General features: G+C 38.5%; 1 protein-coding gene across 2 annotated transcripts; it reads right to left on the bottom strand.

The window, feature by feature from the left end:
- On the bottom strand, nt 1–27764 carry rassf8b (Ras association domain family member 8b). 2 transcript variants are annotated; one of them, XM_047390219.1, is made up of 9 exons: nt 24745–27764; nt 11114–11284; nt 8625–8975; nt 8346–8539; nt 8058–8264; nt 5347–5421; nt 4984–5106; nt 4023–4143; nt 1–3742 (listed from the first exon to the last, which is right to left on the bottom strand). In XM_047390219.1, exons 2-9 carry the CDS (start codon nt 11223–11225, stop codon nt 3627–3629), a joined length of 1299 nt encoding a protein of 432 aa, XP_047246175.1. In that variant the 5' UTR covers nt 11226–11284; nt 24745–27764; the 3' UTR covers nt 1–3626. The 2 variants fall into 2 exon arrangements, with proteins under 2 accessions (XP_047246175.1, XP_047246176.1); XM_047390220.1 differs by having other exon boundaries at nt 8058–8261; nt 24745–27762.
- Nucleotides 27765–27918: the final 154 nt, after the last annotated feature.

Genomic DNA, 27918 nt, shown 5'->3' with positions numbered 1-27918 from the left:
CATGGATGACAACTGAAACTTTTATGTCATAAACATGTTTCACATGAATCACAGAAGAAGCAAGGAGACCAGAAAGCAGCAGATGATTTCTCATCTTTTTAAATACTTTTTTTTTCCACATATTTACATATTTCTTTTTAACTGATGATTTCTTTCCAATATAATAATGAACCATAAGAGGAAAACTGGATACATTCTAGCAGATAAAAAAATATATTAGGTAGACAATACAAAATTATAATCTCTTGAGTTACTGGTATTAAACAGCAGATCTATTTAATATTATCAACAATCTGAGGGATGTTTCAAGAACAGGATTACACCACAGACCCCAAATTTAAACAAAAAGCCCTGATTATGCTGTTCATGTATATGCTGGATCATCTGTCATTATACATGAGGCACAACATAGGCAAACTTTGAGAAACAGAAACAGTTTTCCTCTAAATCTCTTCCGGTGCACAGTAAACACTTGTTGTATCATGTCTCTGAGGCAGTGCAACAACTTGTCAAACTCTTGAAGTCCCCACAAGAGCAAACATTCGATTTAACTTGTCAAATGATCCGAGACGTTGTGAGAAGCATTTATCCGTAATTACTTTCCGTCCATTCTCATCTGGGTGATTCTGTGCCTTGAAATATCCCTGGGCCACAGCGTTTCCCAAATAGCTTTTAAAACCTTGTGATGGCTGTTTCCATAATGGCTCCATCATCTCATTTGTGTGCGCACTCTTACTGCGAAGCTCCTCAGATGGCACAACAGAAGCCAATTATTGGCGACGTCTTTAAGCTTGAATCGGAAGGAGGCAACAAAATATACATCCATGTAATGATGGTTGACTTTATGTTTCAGTGCAACACAAATCTCTTCTACATTCAGAAGTGTTATTGCTGTCAAATGGAAATAAAACAAAGAATCAGAATAATGAGGAGGTCTGGCCATTTCTCCGCTGAGCCCATCCTTTGTTAGAAAACGGGACAACAACCTATCCTTGGAAGCGATTAATTGGGAGACCAAATAAAACAAGCACACATTAGCATGCACACACAATCTATTGCCTAGCACTCTGCATATATAAGACATCAATCCACTGTAAAAATAGCCTGACATGGTATTCAGACATTATTTTTTCTCTCTCAGTAAAGCATGCTATTATTCGAAACTTTCCTTTTGTTGCTGTCTCCAGCTGAGACTTTCACTGTGACAAGAACAATAATTTCCAGTCGCTGAACAATTAAAGAAAGGTTCAACTAAAGTGGGGACTAAACAAGCACAAGGTGGACCTCACTTTGTTGTTACATATTCACAGCACAAGCGCGATGGTCTTTACAAAAGGCTCAAGTTGGATTTCCAGCTTGTCAAATTGAGTAATTGGAGAAAAAAAGCTGAGGCTGTTTATCAGTTTGAAGGAAACTGCAAAGAAATTTCAATCTCGTGGATGAGTAGAAAAGATTTATAGCTGCACAAATTAAAAGCGCTCTGAAACAAGAGAGCTGTCTCTTATGAATACTGATTCAAAGTATGTTAAGCACTGATGTTAAACACCCACTACTTTAAAACTCAAATAAAACAGCAAGCATTGTAAAAAAATATCTATATTTATGGGGATTGTAAAGACCAATAATGTAACAATGGCCAACAACATAATAAATTGGTTACGGTATTTTAAATGCAATTAGGCCAAGTACATAACTTGGTAATAATCTAAAAGTTATTACATTATTGGCTTGTTGTTACTTTATTGGTGTAGCATTAAAAAAAATCATTTGACAATGTAACAACTTTAGCCAATAATGTAATTATACAGAAATTAGACTGAACCTCTTGAAACCTCTCTTCGTGGTTTTTGGCCATCAAAATTGGTATCATGAATTTATTAGTTGTCTTGTTAATTCATCAAGGGATGCACCATGCAGCGCTCTCTCCTAATTATTGTTGTAAGTCCACATTCTTTGACTGTATATTTGTAATATTTTCTAGGCAGAAAGTGACACACATACACCCTGGTTAATAAGTTGTTACTGGCTAATTATTAAGCACCCAATAATGTAATAACCTATTATGTTATTGGCAAGCTTTTACAGTATTACTGCATTAAAAATGGCAAAATAAGTTTCTCATATCACATACTGTGTTTCAAAAAATCTGTGTTCAGTGTTGGTTTTTAATGTACCATTTTATGCTATTAGGAGTGTCTGTTCCGTGTATACTTATCTAGTTAAGGTTTGAAGCCCAGAGATATTGAAATTGTCAAAAGAGCCCTTTAATTTAGCACCGATCAGAAGCCCCAAAGGAAATGCTACTTTTAGCATTGTCATTGGTTAATGGTTACTGGTGTGTAGCTATATTACCTTACAGAGCTTAAAATATGATGTTTTACAGACTTTAGTCTACAGACTTGCGAGTTTTGGAGGTGTTGCATTTTCTCCTGATCCTGGTTTGGTAAATGACAAACTTTGCGTAATTAGCGGCATTGTAACCATGATTACAAAACGTTCGTATCTTGTCTATCACTCTGTCAAATTATGTTATTTTTTTATTAAAACAGCTATCTTATAGTTTTTACACAAGAAATAATTAAATTCATCTAACTTTTTCTTTTTTTACACTAGCTTTGGTTCAATTAAAACACCTATATTTTGTTAAGCTGTTAAGAATAAAATGAAAAAATGACAGTGGCGACTTTCCACATTCAGATCTAAAGTGCTGAAGCATTTTTATAAAATATGATGCACATTTAAACACTAACAGTGTACGTATATGAACAGAAACTCATAAAACAACCTAAGATCTTGAGAAAACTATTCAATTACTTTTACTCACCTGGATTATTTATGTTTGTCGCCACCTAGTGGCCACTCAGTTAAAGTTGCTTCTTTGATTAATTTTACATGCTTCTGTTTATTTAAAGGCCCACTTAATCTGGTTTTAACATCCTATATGGTTATAGTATAAGGACATGTTTTACTTCATAGTTTAAAAACAAACTATAAGGCTACTCTAAATCATATGAATCAATATAAAACTCTAAATTCATGTATAAAAAATACCAAATCCAATTCTAAAGTACACTGACATCATATATGACCAGCAGTCTCCTGGATTGCGGCTTAACATTTTAGATTTTTTATGGCATTCAGAAGCTACCTTGAGTTCTGCTTAAACATCCTATTTCTTCATGTCTGGTTTAATTCTTTCTTCTTTTTTTTTTTACCAGAGTAAGGCAATCAGATATGGCTAAGGTTATAGTACAGATGTCTTTGTGCATGCTCATGCATCTACTCTTACTTAGGTCAAACCTTTAGAAATTGTCTTTTGATTTACTGTCAGTTTGAAGCAGTCACCTCAAGCATCATATGCGAAAGAAAATATCTGCTGATTTATAGCCGTTTGTTTTCTTTACCTCATTATGTAACAACACAAGAGGAAAACTCACTCAGGCCTCAGAGTTCAGACACCGTGTTGTACGTTAGTATACAAACAGATCTTGACATCAGTTTATGTCCAAGTTCCAGTAAGAAGGATGTGTAGAAGCTGTTTCAGAGGAGGGTTCTCAGAAGTCCTGTGTTTATACTTAGCTGCAGAAACATCAGGCCACCCAGCTGTCTGCATCAGCTGTGCGGAGTCAAACATAGATGCCTTCTGGGTTTAGGCTGGAGGAGACCCTGCTCTGCAGAGCTCGAAGATTGCTGGGTAACAGTCGTGAGGAGCCAAGTCGTTTCAGAGAGCCACACTCCAAATCTGTAGATACAAGAGTTACTAAAAACTCTCTATTTTCTATTTGCAGACATAACTGAAACCGACACTAAAACTGTCAGATGTTTAACAATTTCGCCTCATACAGTTACAAGCTCATGTGTTATTCTGTGTATGACCACAAGGTGGCACTGAATTCATACAAATAGAACATCTATAGTGGAGCCAAAAGGGTAGTGAGCCATGAAATTGAACTTTTTATGAAAATGACTCTCTTCTTAGATAAGCGTGTGTGTCTGCTTTCAGTTCTTGAATTTGGGCTCACCAATGTCTCCTGTGGGCTGAGCAGGCAGCACCGAGACCTTGGTGCCAGTCTGCTGGATGAACTGCTGCAGGTTGACTTGTCGCAACTCTTTTGTTAGCTGTTCAAGCTCCTGCTCTTTCTCCTGAGATAGACAACAAAACATTGCAAGTTTTTTAGCAGGGATAAGGAAGATGGTCAGAGTAGATGGAAATATAGATAGATTCTGTTAGAATGGTCTAGAGTTAAATGTATTTCAGAATCTGCATCAAGGCTTTAAGACAATGTTCAAAGACACTCAATGTCAATTTCTGCTATTTTACAGGAAAATAGGCAAATGGGGCTATAATGCATAATTTTCCCAATACTTCATAATTTTCCATACTTTGTGCTGTTATATTAAATAACATTTCAATAAAATATTTTAGAATTGGTGGTTTCAATGTGACAAGATGTGAGAGATATACATGCCATTGAAAGGCAGTGTAACCTGCTCAAGAGCCCTCAAGCCATAGCCAGTTGCAAAAGTGGGTTGCAAGAGGGTTAAGCAACCTCAGGAAAGGGATTGCATGTTTATTACACCCCTCTTTAATCACGCAAAGAATGCTGTTAATATCCTCCCTTACTCTTCTTATTACCTCATACTTCTCATATCATAGCAGAGGCTGTCTGTAAAGGGAATTTCGTTTCATAAGTTGAAGCACAGAAGCAAAAATCCACTGCACATCCTAGCAAGCATCACTTCCCACAATTTAAGGAGCTCAGACTTCTACGGTTCCACCTGTGTGCAGATGACTGGCTTTTCTCTGCAGCACCAAGTTATCCAGTCTTTTAATAAAAAAACTTTTACAACCTTTTCAGAAGTCTTTCCCCCAACTTTCGAACCCATTTGAAACACCAATTTTTTGGAGGCAAAATTCCAAAAATGCAGCTGAATCCCCAGTGCCAGAGAAGACTGATTAAAAAGAGTAAAATGTGAGCTAACCTGGAGTCTTTTTCCCGACTGGCAAAGCAATCGTTCCAACGCCTTGCAGCTGCTTTCCAGCCGTGCTGTTTTTTGGCTCTGCACTTCGAGTTCTGCCCTCACTTTCTCCAGCTGTGCCTGCACCTGGAATCAGGAGTGGAAGGAAAACACTCATCAAAAGTTTAAAGGGGAAGCAAGCAAAGAGACTTTAAAGATTGGTAGCTTACAAACTTCTACTGAATAATAAAAAAAACAGGGGAAGTTGAGATTAATAAATTCTTATGACAGCTAAAATCTTGGGATACACTTTGTCAGCTGTTTAAACACAGGGCAATCCTTTCTTTTTCCAGCCTGTTTGGAAAAGCAAGATAAACAGATTTGTACCTCCTCCTCCTTGACCTTCAGGTTAATCTCAGCCTCCTGCTGCAGTCGCTCCTGCTCCAAGCCTGTCTCCATACTCTAAATAAAGCAGCAAACATCACTGCAAAACCTTCATGGAAACAGTCATCTATTTCACATTGCCTTTCTTGCAACAGGACTGAACCCCTTGAACTTTTTCTTATTTTTTCACATTACAACCACAGTCTATATTGGACTTCATTTGGATTTTATGTGTTAAACTAACCCAAAGTAGTGCATAATTATGAAAGTGAAAGCTTGTCTATTCTTTATTGCAAAATAACTCAAGCTTGGTCAGATTGAATGGAAAGCATCTGTGAATTTGAATTATCAAGTCTTGCCACAGATTCCTAATTACATTTACAGGGGTTGGACAATGAAACTGAAACACCTGGTTTTAGACCACAATAATTTATTAGTATGGTGCAGGGCCTCCTTTTGCGGCCAATACAGCATCAATTCGTCTTGGGAATGACATATACAAGTCCTGCACAGTGGTCAGAGGGATTTTAAGCCATTCTTCTTGCAGGATAGTGGTCAGGTCACTACGTGATCCTGGTGGAGGAAAATGTTTCCTGACTCGCTCCTCCAAAACACCCCAAAGTGGCTCAATAATATTTAGATCTGGTGACTGTGCAGGCCATGGGAGATGTTCAACATCACTTTCATGTTCATCAAACCAATCTTTCACCAGTCTTGCTGTGTGTATTGGTGCATTGTCATCCTGATACACGGCACCGCCTTCAGGATACAATGTTTGAACCATTGGATGCACATGGTCCTCAAGAATGGTTCGGCAGTCCTTGGCAGTGACACGCCCATCTAGCACAAGTATTGGGCCAAGGGAATGCCATGATATGGCAGCCCAAACCATCACTGATCCACCCCCATGCTTCACTCTGGGCATGCAACAGTCTGGGTGGTACGCTTCTTTGGGGCTTCTCCACACCGTAACTCTCCCGGATGTGGGGAAAACAGTAAAGGTGAACTCATCAGAGAACAATACATGTTTCACATTGTCCACAGCCCAAGATTTGCGCTCCTTGCACCATTGAAACCGACGTTTGACATTGGCATGAGTGACCAAAGGTTTGGCTATAGCAGCCCGGCCGTGTATATTGACCCTGTGGAGCTCCTGACGGACAGTTCTGGTGGAAACAGGAGAGTTGAGGTGCACATTTAATTCTGCCGTGATTTGGGCAGCCGTGGTTTTATGTTTTTTGGATACAATCCGGGTTAGCACCCTTTCAGACAGCTTCATCTTGCGTCCATAGTTAATCCTGTTGGATGTGGTTCGTCCTTCTTGGTGGTATGCTGACATTACCATGGATACCGTGGCTCTTGATACATCACAAAGACTTGCTGTCTTGGTCACAGATGCGCCAGCAAGACGTGCATCAACAATTTGTCCTCTTTTGAACTCTGGTATGTCACCCATAATGTTGTGTGCATTTCAATATTTTGAGCAAAACTGTGCTCTTACCCTGCTAATTGAACCTTCACACTCTGTTCTTACTGGTGCAATGTGCAATCAATGAAGACTGGCTACCAGGCTGGTCCAATTTAGCCATGAAACCTCCCACACTAAAATGACAGGTGTTTCAGTTTCATTGTCCAACCCCTGTAGGTCTGGACTTTGATTGGGTAATTCTGAGACATACACATATGCTTTAATCTAAATCTGATTGTTCTGACTGCTGGAAGATGAATCTTCACGCCAGTCTAGTATTTTGCAGCCTCTAACACATTTTCTTCCAGAGTTGTCTTGCATTTAGCTCCTTCCATCCTCCCATCAACCCCTTCGAATTTTTTTCTCTCCCTCCTGAAGTACAGCATCCCCCCAGCATGATAGTGCCACCACCATGGTTCAACGTTTTTCTCTACCTTTAGCATTTTGCAAAACATTTTGCATTCAAATTTTGGTTTCATCTTACCAGAGCACATTCTTCTTCATGTTTGCTTTGTCCTTTGCATAGCTTGTGGAAATGGGACTTCTAATAGCTTTTTTTAAACAATGGCTCTTCTTTTGCCACTTTCTCATGAAGCCCACATTTTATGAATGAATGAAGAGTTAAGAGTTATTTACAAATTCTCCCAACTGAGCTGCTTATTTCTGCAGCTCTTCAAAGTTTCCATGGGTCTCTTGGATGCTTCTCTAATTAATGCCCTTCTCTCCTGGTCTGTTAGCTAAGGTGGATGGGAATGTTTTGATGGGTATGCAGTTGTGATCTTTTTCCATGTTTTTGAATGATGGAATTGAAGATTGCTCTGCAAGATGTTCAAAGCCTGTGACATTGCTTTATGACCTAACCCTGCTTTAAACATCTACATAACTATCTTCCTGACCTGTCTGCAGATCAGGTTTCTTGGTATTCATGATGCTGTTTGTTCACTCATGTTCTCTGGCAACAATTGAGACCTTCACAGAACAGCTGGATTTATAAGATTAGATTATACTCGGGTGGACCTATTGTTTTATTTACTTCTAATGTGATTGGTTACACTCAGATTTATTTAATGGTATTAGAGTAATAGGGATACATACACATACATGCCCCACTTTTTCTTATTGTTACTTGTTTGAAAACTATGCAAAATTTTTTTTCTACTTCACAATTGCTATCAACATAATCTGCTATTAACAAATCCAGTAAAAACACTGGCATCATGCCGCTTCTCTGTGGTGAAAAGCTCACCTGAATGTGTGCTAAGTACTCTGAAAGCTTGGCTTCGTAGTTGCGCACGCGGCCCTGCAGCTCGGTGAGCTGTTGCCGTAGCTGCCGCTCACTCTCCTGCTCAATGTGTACCTCGTTCTGCCAGAACTCCTCCTCCTCCATCTCAGCATTGTTCCTCCTTACCTGCTGCTCTAGATGCAGCAGATCATCCTCCAAGTTTCCATCCTGCTAAGTGGAAAATATTAGAAATTGTTGCCTGATTTGTTATTTTCTTTAAAGACATACTCGGGTGGCTATGGTTTGACTCACTTCGCTAGCCTCCTCCCAGTCTCGAAGCTCAGCCTCGCAGCCCAGCAGACGGCTCTCCAGGGCCTGCAGTTTGTCTCTTTGCAGCTGCACCAGCCGGCTGAGTTCCCTGGCCGGACTCCCAGGTGCAGATGTTGTTCCACTGCCTCCAACTCTGCACAGGTTCAGACTCACAACGCGCTGCTGAGGCTGTTTGGCTGGAAGTAAAAATTAAAGAAATGGACATGCTATTGAAGGTATGGATGAAAAAGAACACAAGGTTTATATGTGGTGTAACAGTACCTTCAGTATGTTTACTTTTTCCAAATATTTCCCGCAGGCCCCTGGCTCCCCCGGTAAAGGTCAGAGACTTGCGTTTGGGTTCCCTACGTTTGAGGGAGCGATCCGTCCCTGAAGGACGGAGCTTGGCCAAAGGCGGGAGGCTCTGCCGGTAGAGCCCCCGTTCTGGGACCCAAGCCAGCCCGTCAGAAGTCGGCCGCTCGCTGACAGAGGGGCCGGTTCGCTGGAGAATGAGCTGCACGTCGCTGGCATACTGACCCCACTTGTTGAGGGACACCACAGGGTTTTCATGTGGAGCCAGGTGGCGCTCTGTGTCTCGCCATTTCTCGATCAAAGTATATCTGCCAGTTCGTCCTAGGAGCAAAAAAGGCAAATTGGAACATCTGTGCAGTCGTGATGAACCACATTAGTCTTGTGTTTAAACGTTGATACTTATTTAGAATGTGTTTTATTATTTTATGGTCAAATATTTCATTGGAAAGATGAATAGAGATAACTTCACATTACAGACCCTGACAAAGTATAGCATAATTGTGACATGGAAAGAAAATGATACATGGTTTTCAAATGTATAATACAAATAAAAATAAGAAGTTTGTAGTTTGTATTTACCCTCCCTTACTCTGATACTCCTAAATAAAACCTAGTCTTGCCTTCAAAAGGTCGAACCAGGATGTAATTTAATCTTATTAAAATACATTATTGAACAAACATCATTAGGAACACAGCGGACAGGTCAGGGATAAAGATGTGAATAAGTTAAAAGCAGGAAAAGGCTAAAAAACAATACCCCAAACTTTGAACATCTCACAGAGTAATGTTAAATCCAACTGGAAAGATAATGAGTTTTCCAGAGATTCACAGCTCAGGTGGGAGAATCTGTTGACAAGTGTTAGTTGTGCACTTCACAACTATGGCCTGGATGGCAGCTGAGAGAAAACTTGAGGATATTCTCTCTGCAGTTGGGCACAAGCCATGTAGGGGACACAGCTGTTTCGCTCTGACGGGAACAAAAAGAGACATTTTTGGCTGCACATAAAATGGTATGCATGGCAAAAAACCAAACCCTGTACATCAACCTAAAACCACAATCCCCACAGTGAAACATAATGGGGGCAGCATCATGCTGTGGTAACATAAATGGAGCTAAATACAGGACAATCCTGGAATAAAATCTCTAAATGCTACAAAAGACTTAAGACTAGAGCAGAGGTTCACCTTCCAGCAGCACAACCCTGAACATGCAGCCAGAGCCACAACTGAATGGTTTACATCAAATCATATTTATGGCCTAAGTCTAGTGGGGAGATTGTCACAAAACTTGAAAAATGATGCTCATGCTCTCTTTTTAAATGACTGAGCTTCAGCTTTTTTGCAAAGAAGAATGTGCAAGAAATTCAGTGTCTATCACATCAAAAGGTGGTTCTACATATTAGTGAATCAGGGAGGCTGAATATTAATAAATACTACACTTTTCCATGGAATGCCAATAAAATTCTGTATATTGGAGCTTGTGGCTGTAAAGTCAAAATGGTTAAAGGGGGGGTGAATAGTTTTGTAATGCAGTTTTTATATGAAGACAGACCAGAACTCTGATAATAATAGATGTTATACTGTCAACAAAATCCAAATAAACTCAGAAAAACCGACATTAAGGTCAAACTTACACCAGGAAAAGAACAAAACTTATTCATTAAATTCTTTCCCACCTCTCCCACACTCGTGCATCACCAGCGCATTCAAAGAACTCCACCAGCATGTTGACTGAAAGAGTTTTACGGTGGGAAAATTCAACTTAACAAGCAGCGATTGTTAGGGGCTGGAGGCTCAATGGGTTTTCACGGTTTTCCTTCTGTGTGTACATGTGTGTGTGGCTGTGTACTCTGTGTACTCTGCATTCTAGTCTGTACACATGCAGATAAGAGCAGAACACAGCCTGTTCAACCCCATCTTGCACAGTAAGAATCCTTGTAAAAAAAAAGAGGTGCATTCATCACTGCAGCCATTTACATCAAAGTGGCCTGACCCGGACAAAAGGCAAAGAGGACACAAAGGACAACAAATGCCACACATCTTGCTGCACTGCCACTTTGACAGGCTTGTTTGAGCTCTATGTATCTGAATGGTTGGTGAAAAATGTTTTAATCTCAAAAAAGGCATCTGCACCAAATTGTACACATATTGTCTATTAAATACAGCATGCTAACTTATTTCACTGCAGCTCCACAGCACTTGTCAATAAACCAGAGACTGCAGTATGACTCATCTCATTTTGTAGGGGCTTATTTATGGGGAAAATCTCCATGCCCTCCAGACACTTTTCATCTTTGTGCAATTTATCACCTCGAGTCAGTCTGACAACACATCACAGAACCAATGCAAATTTATCTTACATAAAATATAATCTAAATCATGCTGATGACTTCCTATCAAATTAAGAGTATGTAAAAAAAAATACCTCTTATTTATTTTGCATGAAGCACTGAACTTACCAATCGCTTGTGCCAAAGCAATGACCACTTCCTGGCAAGTGGTGAACTCGGTGACACCGCACACAATGCGCTGTACTCCGTCCACCCAAACTTTCAGCTCCATGGCCTTCATTCAGAGGCCCTCATTCCTCCACACCACCAGGGGGGGTGTTAGTGTCTTATTCCTGCACTCTTTTAAGCCAGCAAAAGAAAACAACAATTAGTCAAAAATTATATAATACTCAGCATTATAGCACATATTAAGTATGAGTAAATAGGTATAATCTTGTTACTGAGAACAATGTATCCCAAAGTTATAAAAAGTACACATTTCAAAACAGTTAAATTTTTTTACTATACTTTTTCTAAGGTTTAAAATCCTTTTAAATGAGAAGTCAGATAAAGTGTCAGAGCCACTGAAATTATCCCAATTTAAAGAATAGAGTAGTGCAATGCTGATCCTTTTCCACCTGTTGCTGCACACCGTCAGTCAGCTGGAAGAAAAAACGCTCCCGAACATTTTCCTGGCTTAAAAAGTTTGAGGAAAAACATAGGGAAAAAAAACACTTAGACTGACTATCTATGGACTAATTTTGTCTGAAAGGACAAAGGAGAATAGTGCGGATATTAAAGGAGCACCACTCATAACTCTTATTAAGGTAATCCTGTTTCTAAGCAACAGTTGGCTTCAAGCAGCTGACAGTGGGGTGGCAACCTGAGCAGATAACCGTACTAATTAACCAGCTAATATCAGCTTTTTGTGTTCCCAGTGTTACACCATAAAGAACCAGAAGATATCATATTCTACAGCGAGGAATTTTCACTCAAGGTTAACACCATGATACCATGAAAACTTAGTACTGACCCATGCCTCTTGGTTGATAGTAAACTAAATAGAAATACGTCTGAGTCACCTATTGGTAGTTAGTCACAAAGACTAAACAAACAACACTTCTACAACCTAGCTATTGCTTTAACAGTGTGTCTTTAATAATACTTTAAGAACAAGCTTTAGACCTGTACCATTGTCACTACAAACATATTGGCTGACAGTAAGTAAAATATTTTCCTGCCAACAACACATCACTAAGCTAAAGCTGAGCTAACAATGGATTTAGTTGAAATGAGAACATGTATCTTGCACATTAAACATTAAAAAATAATGGCAAGATTTGTAGCCCCTCTAATAATTCCTATAATAAATGTAACTGAAGGATAATTTTCAGAATTTATGCTTTACCTTTTTTACCATGATCCGAGTGCCTATGAGCTTTAAATTGAAATCAATGAATTTCCTCTTTGAATGTGATGCAGAGGCTTGTTTCTCCTAGCCACTCTTCAAAATGAGAAAGACAGGAGAATATGCTATCGAAGTACAGCGGATGTGTGTTAGAAAATGGACACAGCTGCTCTCTTAAACCTGAGTCAGAGACCAATTAAAACAACTTGAACTGAGTGAGAATAGTATGGGATGTAAAAAGTTTTAAAAGTTTGTAAAGTTCTAATACAAAGTAAAATTAAAGTAAAACAATGTCCTGATTGGACATGTGATTAATCAAAGATTGTGTTGAAACAAGCTTATATGTTTGGGATAATAAACTGCTGTTATGTAAGGTGTCTCAAGATTAATTAAAGTTTTATTTCTAATTTTATTGCACTTTGTTTTGCCCTTTCAGTTCTGTCTGCTGCATCAATCCAACACTAAGACAGCGAGATGAAATCAGCTTTCTCTGTACTGGTTTTAACAAGGCAAATGTGCCCCATCAGCCAAACTCGGGCCAATTTAGCTCTCTGGACAGTTTGTGAACACAAACATGACTCATACATTTATATCATATCTATTTGGTGTGTAAATAAGCAAATAACTTGCATAGTTCAGCAAGAAAATCTAAAAATAAATATGATCAACCAACAGATTCGTCATATTTAGATTCAGATATTGCCCCTATATTGTTTTTGTTAGCCTTGAATTTGAGGTTAAAGCCTAGTTTGGCTACCAGTGTATTATAAAACAAGATCAACTAGCTCTTCCATCTTGCTTCATTTCCTTCCGGTTATTTCTTTAACAACTTTCCAACCACAAGAGAGCCCAGCTCAGCGAGGATGCAAACAGCCAAAACAACTTGATGTCGACACTTGTTCTTTTAAAGTGCTATTTAATGCTGCTGATGAACAGCCGCAAGAGCAATCCTGTGGTTCAGCAATTGTAGTCTCGTAATAGAACTGTTCCAATATATTTTCCATTTGCTGGCGCTTTGTCCTGCAAAAGAGCGCGCAGACGCAAAATGAGAGCCATTTTCAAAGTGCTGACACAAGCATCATCAGCAGGGCAGTCATTATGAAGCTGGCAACGCCTCAACAGCTGCCAGAGCAGCAGAACAGTTAAAGTGCAGGAGCCTAATGCTTAGTTTTGCAACCTTACTGAACTGCAGCAATGAACCATCAGTTCAGCTCTGATTGTTCAATGCTCAAATCATTTGACATGGAATAAAAGGCAGCTTCAATCTTCATCACAGCTGGAATGGGACCACTATCCCTCCTGTAATTTAACTAATATAACCCCTTAAGGTGTACTCCCAGGGAGGTTGAATAATGCTGCACACCCAATCTGCACTGGAGGTTTGTCCTAGAGGTAAAAACAGACGGGATTATCTGATCTCGGATGCCTGTGGCAGTCAAATACAAAAGTATTCATAACCCTGTTTTACATTTTTCGCATTATAATCTTAAATTTCAAGGCACTTGATTGGGATTTTATCTGAACCAATGATCTACATGATTTTCAATATTTTTCGCATAATAAAATGCCTGAATTTGTGTTTTTATCTGCCCCACACTTTGGCTTGTAGTATTACTGTTCCTGCAAGTGCAGACTTGGTCACACAAATCTGGCCTCCATAAATGTGTCTGCAGAGAACCCTAAAGAACCCCAGCGGACCGGTACAGAGGAGAAGAAAATTGTAGAGTAGACAAAGAGGGCTCATACAGAGCCTTTTGCATGTACACAATAATTCCCATAGGATGATGCTGCCACCACTATGTTTAAATGTAGGGGTGGTGTGTTCAGTATTAATACTTGTGCAGTATTACACATAGCCTTTTGCATGTTGGCCAAAAAGTGAAATCTTCATTTACCAGTTTCCTTGTCCCTGCTGAAGAAAATCATTCCCACAGCATAATATTGCCACCCCCATGTTTAACTGTGAAAATTGTTTGTTCAGAGTAATGTGCAGTATTAGTTTTTCCTCACACATAGCCTTTTCTACATAAGGCAAAAAGCAACATTTTGGTCTCATCTGATCTGATCTCATCAGTTTACCTATTCCTGCTGAAAATGTTCTCTGCAGCAGGATGCTTTCACAATCATATATCACCATGGGGATGGTGTGTTTAGGGTCAGTTATGTCAATTATGGTAAACAGCCATGTATTGGTAGGTTTTCAGTTGTGAAATACTCTTTTCCATTTTGAATAAAGGATTAAACAGTGGTCCATATTGTATTAAAATATCATCTGCTTTAAACCTTTACCACTTTCTTCCTGGTCTGTCTGCTGTGTCCCTTTGTCTACATTATGGTGTTTGCTCACTAATGTTCTCTAACAGACCTCTGAGGCCTTCACAGAACAGCTGCATTTATACAGAGATCAAATTAAAAACATGTAAACTTCATCAACTAATTAGGCAACTTCAAAATTAGTTTGGGTGCACTGGAATTTAACGAAGGGTATCAACATAAAGGGGCTAGATATATATGTAAACCCCACTTTACAGATTTGTATTTGTAAAAGGATTTTGGAAACCATGTTTTGTGTTCCTTCCATTTCACAATCACGCACCACTTTGTGTTGGTCAATCATAAGATCAGAAAAATTACAACACATGTTGTGGTTTTAACAATGTGTAAAGATTCAACTGGTATGGATATTTTTGTGAGACACTACAAACAAGACCGTTTAATTTTAAAGAGTTGTTCATGTACTAAACAACTACCATCTGCGGCTCTGGATTTGAAACAACTTTTAATTGTGTGTCTTTTCAAAGGACACTGGCATGTGGAGGAGCTAAGAGATCGAGCGACCCGCTCTTCAATTAGAGCGCAACCTGCTCAACCATCTGAGCGGCATCTGTCCAAGGTGAAAGCTTAGACCAACAGCCGGATAAACAAAACAAAGCAGATGGCAGATGTATAAAAATTAGGCCAGGAAACAAGTTGTGATTGCTTCAGTATAAAGCATTAAAACGTCAGTACTTGATCATGTCAAATGGTTTACAAAGATCTGACATGGCTCTGTTTAACAGTATCTTGGCATTTATGCATTCATACTTTCTAGTGTTCACATTCCCTGCTCACACGCTGTAACAATATGATCCTTCTGATACGAGACCTCCAAATCCCACTCAGCAAAAAGGCATCTGTCACTAACTTGTGAATGTAATCGCTTATGAAATTACAGTTGGATGTTTTTACAACGGCACTGACGCGAGAAAACAAACTGGAGTCAGTCCCTTTTCTGTGATACAATCTACTATAGCCAAACAAAACAGAAACACGAATCCTAATCAGCACAGGGTCAACAGAAAAAAACTGGTCTTCGATTATCAGTCATAGTTAATGATAATTGCATGCATGACAGTTGTTTTTTTTCTGAGCTGGTAGTTTTACTGCTGAAGGTTTGAATTTTTCTCTATTCCAGAGATGTTTACCTTTATCAAGCGCACTGTGACAGAGGTGGACAGGAATAAAAAAATAACAGTCGAAGCTAAATTTCCACTTGTTTACTGACAAGTTAGCTTTAGCCGTGCAGCACAGAAAACTGCCACAGGAAGTCAAAAATGTGTTTAAAGCTTTTACAAAAATCGGATTTAAAGATTGTAGAATGTATTTGACTTTTGACATTGCACAATCATTTATTAGTTTTAGTATTGAAGTGTGTTCAGTTAATTTGGTGTTTCTGAGGATGTTATGTTGATATTAATAGGCGATTAGCTCCCATGATGACAGGGGGTGAGGCCGTGAAAAGAAACAGACATAAACTGTACATACAAAGTGAACATGGGCAGTTTCCCAGCATCAGGGTAACAACAGCTACCAGGGTTTAAAACCTTTTGATTTCAAAACCGCTAGAATTTACTATCATACTGTTCCAAGGATGCCAGAAAGTTCTGGAGTGACCTATGTTTTTTCCAGCTGAGAGTAAAGAAACACTGCCCCATCCCCACCTGTTACTGAACACTGTCAGTAGCCTGCTAAAAAAACATACTCATTCCCTTTGCAACAGCAAACACATTTGGTTTTTTAAAATATTTTCAGTTGCAAAAAAAACAAAAAACAAAGGGAACAACACTTTCACTCTTTACTTTATAGGAATGTTTCTTCCAGTGCTGCGTATGAATCACAGGAATCAAAGAAATGTTTAATTTCATCACAGGGCCATACAGCACAACTCTTATAGGGGAAGACAGAAACAAAAACAAGAACACAGCTGAAACAGAATCTCCTCTTTTTAGGTACAAGCTAGAGTTAAAAATTCAGTACAGTTAACTGCTATAAGGTGTTAGAATACGAGTACGGTAGTTTAAACTCCCATTAACTATTGATTCAAAAGTTAATGGACTTTTTGTGAACCATTTCTTGATTTTTGTCAAGTATTCAGAGACTTTCAGTCTTAGTATTGCTGAGGACATTATTGGTTATAATTACCCTCAGTAGTAACATCTTGTCAAACAGTGGGTGATGTGTGTGGAGAACTAAAGCAATAGTCCTCCGTTAAAACATACAAAGTAAACCATTGTAATATGCACTGTACAAAATTGTAACTCTAAATGTGCCCAGCCCCCCTCCGCCCTTTTAAGGCTGTGCAGCAGCAGATGTTAAAATGTTAAATGGTCCAGATAAGCAGAACTACAAGCTCCATAAGCTTTGTTCCTGGTTGTATGTGAGACTGAGCTGTCTGAACAACTTAGAGACTTATAATAGGTGGTGCCAAAGGACACCAGTTTATAACTATTGAAGTCCACAGGCTAATGAGGCTTTGACCAGGAAACCCTAAAGGTCACAGCGTTGAGCTGAATTCTGTCCTAAACGAATCCAACCCCATCACAGATGAAGTCCGTTTCCTTGTGGAAATGAGTTTCGATTTTCTTTCCCCTACTGGGAACTTGCAGCTCTCCAATCACTATGGAGACTATTGCTACGCCTCAGCCACTTGCTCCCTGCAGCCGCTGGCAATGCAGCTCTGAATTTTCATGATAGCATTTCCATTTTCTCTGTTTTACCGCCTCAGTAGCACTTACTTTGATGCTCCCTCTGCCAGCATGTAAATAAATAAATCATACCAGGCGAATGTACATAAATTAGCATTCTGCGACATAGGTTTCTATTTTTGGACCGCTTCATTGTAAATGCACACTCATATTTAGATCCACTCAGTGAGGTGTGTCAAGACAGTTTTGTCAGAACATGTGGTTGTAGTGCTGTGACCATTTAAAAAAGTGTGAGACTCAGCTCTGCACATTTCAACTCCACTAAGCAATTCACGCACAGGAATATTAACTCTGTAATTTAACTACAAATAATTAAAAAATACACTTAGATACACTTTGTGGTTTGGGATTCTCAGAATATGATAACATTGAGTAAAAACACCATGGTCCACAATATTTACACAAACAACTTACAACATAAACATACATGCGCTTATTGCACATAATACTGATAAAGATTTTTTTTTTTTTACATTTTTTGCAACCAGAATTATTTTGAAACAGCTGAATTTGTCTTTCCTGTAAGCTAGGTTTCTTTCTCTCAACAACAGCAGTGAGCAGTAACAGGTGGGGGAGGGTCAGCATTGCATTACTGTGTGATCCATTCAGCTGAAGAAAACTCCTACCACTATTTGGCATCTACATAAAAGCACTCTAAAGTATGAGTGCACTGATAAATTAAATTCACAAGACCTTGCACAATAATGATGATCTTTTGTCAATATGTTTTGGAAAAACAAAAATAAAACTTTTTCTTTACAAAAAGATTCACTAATCATAAGTTGTGTTTAAAAAAAATATATAATATAGAATAATCTTTTCAAGGTTTGACTCATCCATATATTTTGACATCTATGTTAGTCTAATTCTAAGGTTGTTTTGATGTCAGCAGAAGAAGGAGCACTATAATGAAAATGGGATATAAATATAAAATATTTTTTAATAGTCTCAGGTAAGTATAAAATAATTTCATCAAAGCTTAATTAGTAAGTATTTGGCATTTTTGAACTAAAGATGATTTAATGCTGCCCAGGTTCATTAAAAACTAGATATTTGACTTATCAGGTAGGAAGGTCAGAAGCAGATTCGAACTTTAACGACTTATAGTGGTGGTATTCTCAAAATGTTTGCAGATCACCGTCTTGCACTATCATGGTTTTCTTTTTCTACAAATGCAGCTTGATAAAAAATATTTTAAACAGGTGGAGTCTTTGTCAGCCCATATATGAGCAGGCCTGCGATGTCTTCGTTAGCCAACTTCATCAAAACAAGAGGGCAATAGCTCTAGAACTACTTCAAATTAACAACCTCAAACATAGAAGGTGTCAGGCGAAAAGCTATTATTTTCATTTTTTTAAAGAGTATTTGTGACAACAATATCCTGTGATTCAGAGAGGAAAGGGGAAGAGAGAGAAGGTAAGACATGCAGCAAAGGTGCTGAGTCCCACCTTGAACGGTTGTAACAAACCTAGTGGCTCCTGCATATGTTGTGTCTGCTCTAATGCTATCCCATGTGTCGCCCTTGAACCCCATTTACATCTTGCAACCATAATTAGGGTTAACCATCATCCTATATTTTAAAGTCAAAAGACGTTTTTTTCCCGTATTTTCCGCATCAGTGTTGTGTTCCCTATGGCCATCCAGAAGTATTGTCTTTAAGCATAGCTAGGATAACAATAGCATAGGATTCTTAGAAAAGTACAGCCTTACCTAGACAGTAAAACTAACAAAGACAGAAAAAACATGAGATGAAAAAACGACTTATTCAGGCGGTGAATGTGTAAGGAGCACGGTGTAGAAGGCACACAATAAAGATTGATGACGTGAGGTTTTAATTTACTTTTGTGCAATAAATTGAATAGGTGGACCTAATGAAGTGGCCGGTGAGTGTAATTACTGTTACTAGCATAAAGTCTCACGTGTCAGAATTGCGCAATTAAGAGAGGAAAGGAAAGTGATGTAATGTATTTAGTGTAAGTAATGGCTTTTAATTATCCTCATAATGTCAGGAAAATTGCTGCGAAAAGGAAAGGTTGCTGCTATCAATTGAAACCCCTGCAGTCAGGCAGCTTTTGCAGCAGCCATTTGGTTACTGACATCAGTAATATTGTGCTGTCTGGGCTGTAAACCACAGAGCTAATCTTAGTTGTGACTTCAGTCTACCTCCCCTGAAGTTTCATTCTTGGGATGCCACAGGAAGGCAGAGCCAGGGAGGTGCAGCACACCAAGGCTGGGTTTCTTATTAGATTTTCTTCAAACACAGCAAGCAATACATGAGACAGTTAACGTAAACCCTCCTAAGACAACTAATTCGAGTTAAAATCTGGCTTTAAATGCAAAACTAACACCTCATTTCCTGTCGTCTTGAGTTCACAGCTCTCTCTGTGTGTCACATGATTAAAGTTTAACAAACAGTGATTAGGGTCAAACTCCTGACCCCTTTTTTTATTTCAACTGAAGCAACAAAGAATAAATTGTGAATGATATAGCAAACAGGATTACTTGAAGCAACTCCATGGAGAGTAGAAAGCAGTTCATGATTGTGATGCAATCAGAGGACAATTTTTACGAAAGTTGCTGGAGCCCAGAGAGTGGGGGTAGTGGGGCTGTGGAACCGAATGGCGCTTAAACAAAAAAGCGTGCTGCAATATATGTGTGAGTCCACATGGCCAGTGGCATGACTGGACGCAAACAATCCCTCACCATAGCAACCTGGCCTGGCTTTGTCCAAGCTTTGTACACAGACGACCGGACTGATTGGAGGGCATGGTCTGGAAAAGGAGGCCAAACAATCTGCAACAATTAAGAAGCAAGCAGTGCTTTCCTGTAGATTCCTCTTTGTCTCCCTTCAATGTGGGTACCACAAAGCATGGAGGTGTGTTGCAGCAGTGGGGTTTTTCAATTTTAGGACTAGGTGGAGTTCTTGGATTTTCTCCTTCTGCAACTCATGGAGCAATCATATAATCTCCCCACAGAAGATATTAATCACTGACTACGGAGTAACTCCGCTGTACGTTACACTACTGTATCATGTTGAAACAGCATAACATATTTTGTAATTGTTAAAGGTTAAGAAGGCCTAGTTTACAGTTTGGCCTTTATTTTCCAACTGTGAAACGTATGAAAACATCTGTCTGTCTGTCCGTATGTACATACCTCCCTCCGTCCGTCATAATTGTTTAATTCTTACAGGGTTAACGGCTGATTAACGGTGGGGGGCCTATCCCTAGTCTTTGAAAAAACAGGCCAATGGTCAACTAGATTGGGAAATTACGAATCTATCATCTAGATATTTGACTTTAAAACATATTTGAGCAGTCTGCTTTTAATATCCACTGATGTTAATGAACTCATTGGGTTTTAAGATTAGCAAATGCTTCAATTCCTGATGACAGTGACCTTAATACACAAATTTTGAGATTAATCATTTAAATCAATGAACTGGTGAGCTGACTCTAAAAGAAATTAAATTAAAATAACAAAAATAAAATGCAATAAAAAAATTTATCTGACAGCAATAACACAAGCCAACTAACCCAATAGTTAAACCTTCTTTAATCTAGCAGTAACATTAAGAGAACAGTCACAACATAAAATGGAGCTGGGGCTGGTGTGTCCTGTTGTTGAGACACTGCAAAGTGACAGGCATCGTCATGTTCAGAGCCATGCTGGTGTCGCACGGGTAAAAAGAAAACCAGAAACGCTAATGTCAGCAGGTTTTTCCTATAAAAAGGAAATTAAATTAGATTTCGACCCTTGTCCCTGAGACTAGATGTAACTTTCCTTGATGGAGTGTACTCTGGACTCAGTGGCCCTTTCTCATACAGTAATACACTGATGACCTTGTGCTTTAGAGTTGGGACACAGCCTTCTTGTACTCCTACCCTTAGTGTAATTTCTACTACAATCTTTAAATTACCTTCACTGAGTGAGTCCGTTTCTCCCTCTGGTTCAGATTTTGTTGAAAATCATCATCTGCTGAATACCATTACATGGCTGACAGTTTGGACAAAAATTGCTTAAATGTGCTGAATGAAAAGCTTCAGGAAGTAATCAGCGTGGAAAGTACTGCATTCAGCCACTGACAATCAGCTATTTTGTGAGACACCGAATAATTTTAACATGCTTAAACAAGCTCTGCAATTTATTTTATTTAATAAATAAAACAAGCTCGCACATGCAACATTTTGCATGTACTATATGTTAAGTTTCTGGAAAGATGTCATGACTACCACCTAGCAACCTCAAAAGTTAAAACTAATCAGATTGATGGAGACAATAAGCCTGTAAATCTGGCAGCTTAGCTGACCATGTGATGAAAGGAGGGGGAGTCTGCTGAAAGACAAAGATTTACTCCAGTAAGTCGGTTAAGACATTTCTATTGCAGTAGCAAAAATCTTAGAGGCAAATTACTACAAGGACAGGACAGACGACTTCTGGCTAAAAATCTTTTTTTTGTGTGTCTGATTTGTAGTATATGAGTTAGCACAAAACTCATCTCACAGCTAAAACCAACAAAGAAATACACTGGTTTTGTGGGGTAATTTGTAATAACTGTTCTAAATTTGCCATAACATACGACATTTGCCATTATTATTGTAGACAGAATTTCTTTAGCTTTGAGAAATGTATCTAGAATTAATTGATTCTTGAAAATTCTTTGAAAGACAGCAACCTTACTTTAAACAATTTCTCTGAACATTATGATTTTAGGACACAGCAGCATATCATCAGCAAATCATATTGCGCCAGGCATTAGGCTCAATGTTGTGCTTTATAGACGGCAACTAAGATGTTGCAAATGAAGCCAAATATAACCTTTCAATCAGTAATTCCTAACATTTTCAGCTTTAGGTAAAAAAAAAAAATAATAACAGTAGCAGAGATTGGCATCTCTATCACTTGTTGTCAGTGGTGGTTTTATGATAAAGGTGAAAGGCCTTTTTGCCCATATCAAACAGGACATAAAAAAAAAAAAAAAAAAACTAGTCAGTTGTTCATTGGACAGGTTTCTATTGCTTGTTTCTATGTCCAGTCAATAGAAAAGGGCAACACTTAAGGTACTTTAAGAAAATATTGCTGTGCCTAGTGATGCCACATTTGTTGCCAAACTCATAACTCATGGATCTGTGCTAAATCAAAGTGTTATTTATGTATTCTCTGTACCGCAACTGAATCTTGTTGCAGTTCCTACATGTTTAGACTGGTCAGAGATGAGGCAGATTAACTAAACATTATTTGAGATAATTTTACATTTAATGAAACCTTTATTATATTTTATTAACCTGATTCAGATGATTGCAGTTCAGCAAAAGCCTGTTAATCAGCCATCGGTGGAAATCAGGTGTGCTGAGCCAGGGAAACATCTAAAACATGTAGGGCAGTGCGCCTTAAGGACCAGGGTAAAAAAAAAAAACTGTTTTAAACAGTAGAAATGCAACTTCAGTTTTCTGTTTTCATCAGAAAACATTGTTGTGGAAACAGTCCTGTAGCTATGTGGGAGCCTGAAGAAGGAGGGGCTCGCCCAGGGCACCATTCATGCAAGGACCACCACCGCTGGTTACAAACTTTTCTAAAACGCTAATTGAACAAGACCACAATGGCAACACAACAAGACTCTGTCGACTCTTTGTCAATATATCTATATTGTTGTTAATCTGTTTACAAGATTATGGCAAAAACATTATGCAATCATAAATCAATATTACCATTCATTTAATTTATTGAGATTATCTCAAGGCCCTTGAGTTGGTTATCAATAACTCGCAGTGGGTCCTGACCCCATAAATGGAATCTAGAGGTTTAGATGAATCATGCATGCACAAATATATCCATATATCCACTAAAGTATTCCTAATACAAATGGAAAACTGCTAGGAATGAGTTGCCTTCATTTTCTTCACACATGACCTTCCAGGACCTTTTACCTTCACCTTTAACTGAACTGACTTAAGTTTCTATTTAAGGCCACTGCTCAGTGAGCATTTCTAGCCAAATCTTTAACAGGAAATTTATTATTAGCAGAAGCATAACTTGTTGTTGGTTTACAACTATAAACTTGACATCTTTTTTACCTCTCTGCCTTATTGATTATTGACAATGATTTCTATTTCACCAACCTTATACAATGTCAGAGTATGCTTTCGAAGCATATCATCACATCATCAGCATATGACATTGGGCATTAGGCTTGGTGTTATTTCATATCATGAAAAGATAAATGTTATCTTTTAAAGATGGCAAATAAGATGATGCATATAGACACCAATCAGGCATAGCATTATGACCATGAACCTAGCAGTGTGTTGTACACCCTTTGCTGCCAGAGCAACAATGACCCTTTGAGGCATGTATTTAGTGGCGTTTCAACTAGCATCCATTTCTAAACTCTCCAAAGATCCATCCATGTTTGACCATGTTGGCATTATACAGGTGACATGACCATTATTAAAATTTGCATCTGAAAAAAAAATATTAGCTCATTAAATAGTATCTTAACTAACCTTACAACCAAATGTGTGCTGGAAGGAGACCCATTCACATAAAATAACTTATCTATTAACTTGGAATTGTGTGCATTTTTAGCATGTTTAAAAAAGGATTTCAGTTCATAGATACATTTTGCTGAACCTTCTGGAGGTTAGAAATCAATGATAGCTGAGAAAACAATTGGACTTGCATGCATTAAGATTAGTCCATGTAGACAGTGTAAAAACAGATAGGTTATTTCTAAAATGTTTTGTCTATTCGAGAAGAAATTCCACCCAAAATGTCTTTATGAACCTGGTCTGTTAACCAGGACTCACAGAGTGTTTTTTTTTTTTTTTGTACTATGCTCTCTTATGTGTTACTCTTACAAAAGGTATGCAGTTGTGAATTTGATCTGTGTAACAATGTCAGCACTCTTAAACCCCCCTGATTAAGTTGCTCTAGGTACTTGGACCTTACTTCGCTTCTGCTTTAGGCCAGCTTCGCATCAGTGCTCCTACTATCAACATACAACTGTGATGGAGTTGCCGTTACTTTAATAACACGAGCTTCCAGGACCTTTATAATCTCTGCTGTTGCTTAATGACTCAACTGAGAAAAGTTTAGATTTACATGCACAGCTGAGTGAGCTCAATTAGCAGATTTATCAGCAGACCTCTTATACACTCACTGCACACTCACTTCCTGCTGGCTCATTGATCTGGCATATTCTGCGCAGAACATAAACACATGTGCTTGATTCCAATACTTGAGGGAAATACGATTCCTTTAACATTTGTTGTTCATTAAAAAACAGTAAAAGCATCAAAGTTATGCAACAGCTGATTAATTAAACTATATAATACAACCATGAATTAGTCCTAAAAGCCAACATTGTGTCGGTTTTCTTAACGACATACCTCATTCAGCCGCAGCTCGCCTCCAGTCGGAGCATTTAAACCCCTCCTGGGGTTATGAAGCCTCAGTATGCCTCTTTTAAATGAAATCCACCGCTTCCCGTAGCGGTAAAAGCAGGTTGATAGTTTGAGATCCCGTGTTCAATGTGTCCCTTTCCCCTCCTGCAGGAGTTAACGGTGCGCAGTCTCCTCCCCCGCCTCCTCTTCCTCTATGAAGCCGTGTGGATGTAAACACCAGTCCGTCCGTCCCTTCTTCGGACATCCGACAAGAGGGCTGGACGCATCCGCTGCTCTGCCCATCAGTGACGAGGACCTGACTGGTGAATTAGATCGGAACAGAACTGGGACATCGCACCGCAAGGCACGATGGAGCCATTTAAAACTTCAGCGCACTTCTAGCAGCAATACACATGGATCCGTATTCGACCAGATGCAGACAAATTCAAGCTGTTTTAGATGTGAAGAGCAAGGAGCATGTGTTGGTACACTTCTTTTTTTGAAGACGCTTTCCAGGGGTGTATTTTTCTCACTAATACAGACCCGCAAAACAGCGCAGCCAGGGAATAAAGTATCGATTTCCTCGGCAGGATTTATAAACTTGCAAAGTTCTGAAAAAGTAATGTAAAAAAGCTGCTAATTATGCTATGAGGTTGTTTTTTTGTTTTTGTTTTTTTGGATCGATGACATCACAAAACGCACAAAATTATGTTGATCGGAGAAGTTTCAAAAAAGAGCAACGTTAAAAACTCATTGCCATCTCAATGATGGCACAAACAGTTTAGGGGTAAATACTTTTTCTCAAAGGGCCCAGGGTGGTTTGGACAACTTTTTTTGGTAAATGAAATCATCATTTGAGAAGTGTCTTGTATTTACTCAGGTAATCTTTGTCTGGTATTAAAATTTGTTTGATTATTAAGAATGTTTATGTGACAAAATAAGAACAAGAAGAAATCTGAAAGGGGCCAAATACTTTTAACAAACACTGTATATAACAAAAAACCAAATGTCTTCCTAATAGGATCAGGACTTTGGGCAAAAATATTTTGGTTTTGTTATCTTTGTGATCCAAATACATAAAATAACAAAACTACACAAAGATGTAGAAGGGAGCAATATTTGAGAAAAACAAAGAAACAAAGTGTTATTTAATTTCCTAATAGTTATGGTATAAACTACATTGGCAAACTTGTGCCTTTCAAGTCTGTGCATGTAGATAGAAACATATTTAGAACTTTTATAGTCCATGTGTGCTCTAACAGCAGAACCTTCCACTGTTTTCTTTCTCGCATGAATGGCACCATAGGCAAAGAGCTCCCTCTGACATCTTCTAATCAATTAAAATGACAAAATGAGTTTCTTGGGCAGGATGGAATGTAGTGCAGTCCCTCACAAAACACATAGGGCCTGATCTTCAAAAGATTTGCATGTACAAAAACATGTGTCAACTGAATTGCATGTGTAAAGCTGACAGAGTTGTTGGAGTGTGGCTTGTAAATGCTGTTTAGAGCTGACAGTGGTTGTCAGATTTCAAGGTTTTATTATTGATATTCAATGGTTTAACTGTAACTTTCAGGATTTTCATGTTTTAAATGTTTTTACTGTTGTTTTGTAGCATTTTGAGATTCTTATATAAATGCAATTTATTATATTTCTTTATTATTATTACCTCCAACTCCATGGCTTCAAATTTCATCTTTCGTTTACGGCAGTCTACTCTCTAACACTCTCCATGGTGACAGCCAGTAGCACACACAATTTCCTCATTTAAATAGGGCAGTCCAAACCGCTTTTGCACCTGTTATACATTGTACAACACAATTTTTCAATAGCCTTATGCACACACAAATGTTTTCCTTGCAAAAGCAACTTGACACTCTTTATTTGGAATCTTAGAAGATCAGGCCCATAGTCTCCTTATTCTCAGCAGCAACCAGTGGACGAGAGTTAGAATTTCTACAGATCCAACTCTCCACTGAAATGCATAAAAGCAAAAAAACACAACAAGCAGAAAAATTGTTCATAACAGATAAATTATGTATTTTTATCCGTTGCTTGTGCACCCCCCTTTCTAATGCCGTCCTGGACGACTGGCCATAAGGCCTATATTCAAACACTGCCACTGCATGAGTGGTGACAGAAATGTTTTAGAACCTCTTAACCAAACAGAGAGAGCAAGAGACTGCATTTCTAAGTTTAAATTACACACAAGTAGACTAATATTCAAGTGACTTCTGATGGAAGTTGGTTATTTAGAGGAATGTGACTAAAGTGGGGCTCAACACAAGTGCACAATTTCAGTGATTGCTGCAAAATTACCAACTCAATGCTATCAACTGTCCACTGTTGCTATTAGCTCATTGAGAAGGAGGGATTGTTTCAAATTCAGTCACTTGATGCAATCGGCCGAGTTTCCTTAGACAGGAAACTTTGGCATGATAAACTGAACCTGACTGCACTGTTTTAAAATTAGGATCAAATTGTAATGTTATAATGGACTTTAAATCAGTTTATAGGGATTGCTTTGACTATATAGAAATTTGACTTGTATTGTTACTGCATTACTAAAATGCAGTCTATACACTGATACAGCATTAAAACAACCTGCTGGTGAGTAGTAGTAATGTGTTCTACCTTTGGCATTAAACTAACTTAGACATGGGTGGTTTGTCAATGTAAGCAAAAATAATCACAGTATATTTAACGCTAACCATCTTGGGGTTTTTAAGGTCCGTGTTTTAAAATTATGTTACGGCATTTTCTACTTGATCTCCCATGTGTGTTCAATTAACATTCCAGTCACCGTTCGAGTGTGCATGTCTCACAGCATTAATCATGACATCTTCCTGTTCCTATGATCGGGCAGAATCAGACAACCTTCAGCTTTTAGTGAACTGTAATTTCACTTCTCGTTTTTTTCAACAGATTTAATAGCCATCTCCTGTAGTTACAGCAGTTACTATATTTAGTCTGCTCTGTTTGTCCAGAAGACAACATTTCACTGTTTCTTATAGACACCTTTAGCCTCACTGGTGTCATGAATTCAATAAAAAGCAAAACTTATTTGAGCTGCTCTAATATTTGTCATCTTTATTCCAGTGCTTTTGTTTTTAACTCTGCAGTCCACATATGGCTCAGCTGAAGTGGCGATCAAATCTGATGGGATTTATGCTTACTTGT

This window comes from Girardinichthys multiradiatus, chromosome 17 (assembly GCF_021462225.1).
Source record: "Girardinichthys multiradiatus isolate DD_20200921_A chromosome 17, DD_fGirMul_XY1, whole genome shotgun sequence".
Classification (NCBI taxonomy): domain Eukaryota; kingdom Metazoa; phylum Chordata; class Actinopteri; order Cyprinodontiformes; family Goodeidae; genus Girardinichthys; species Girardinichthys multiradiatus.
Note: the sequence above shows the minus strand (reverse complement) of the source record. Positions and strands in the feature narration are given on the sequence as shown.

Excerpts from the sequence above, each read along its gene's own strand:
- rassf8b (XM_047390219.1), bottom strand. The coding sequence starts at position 11,225 with ATGAAGGCCATGGAGCTGAAAGTTTGGGTGGACGGAGTACAGCGCATT. Across the intron at positions 8,265-8,345 it reads ACTGGGAGGAGGCTAGCGAA|CAGGATGGAAACTTGGAGGA; the intron begins GTGAGTCAAACC and ends TTTTCCACTTAG. Across the intron at positions 5,107-5,346 it reads TGAAGGTCAAGGAGGAGGAG|GTGCAGGCACAGCTGGAGAA; the intron begins GTACAAATCTGT and ends TCCTGATTCCAG.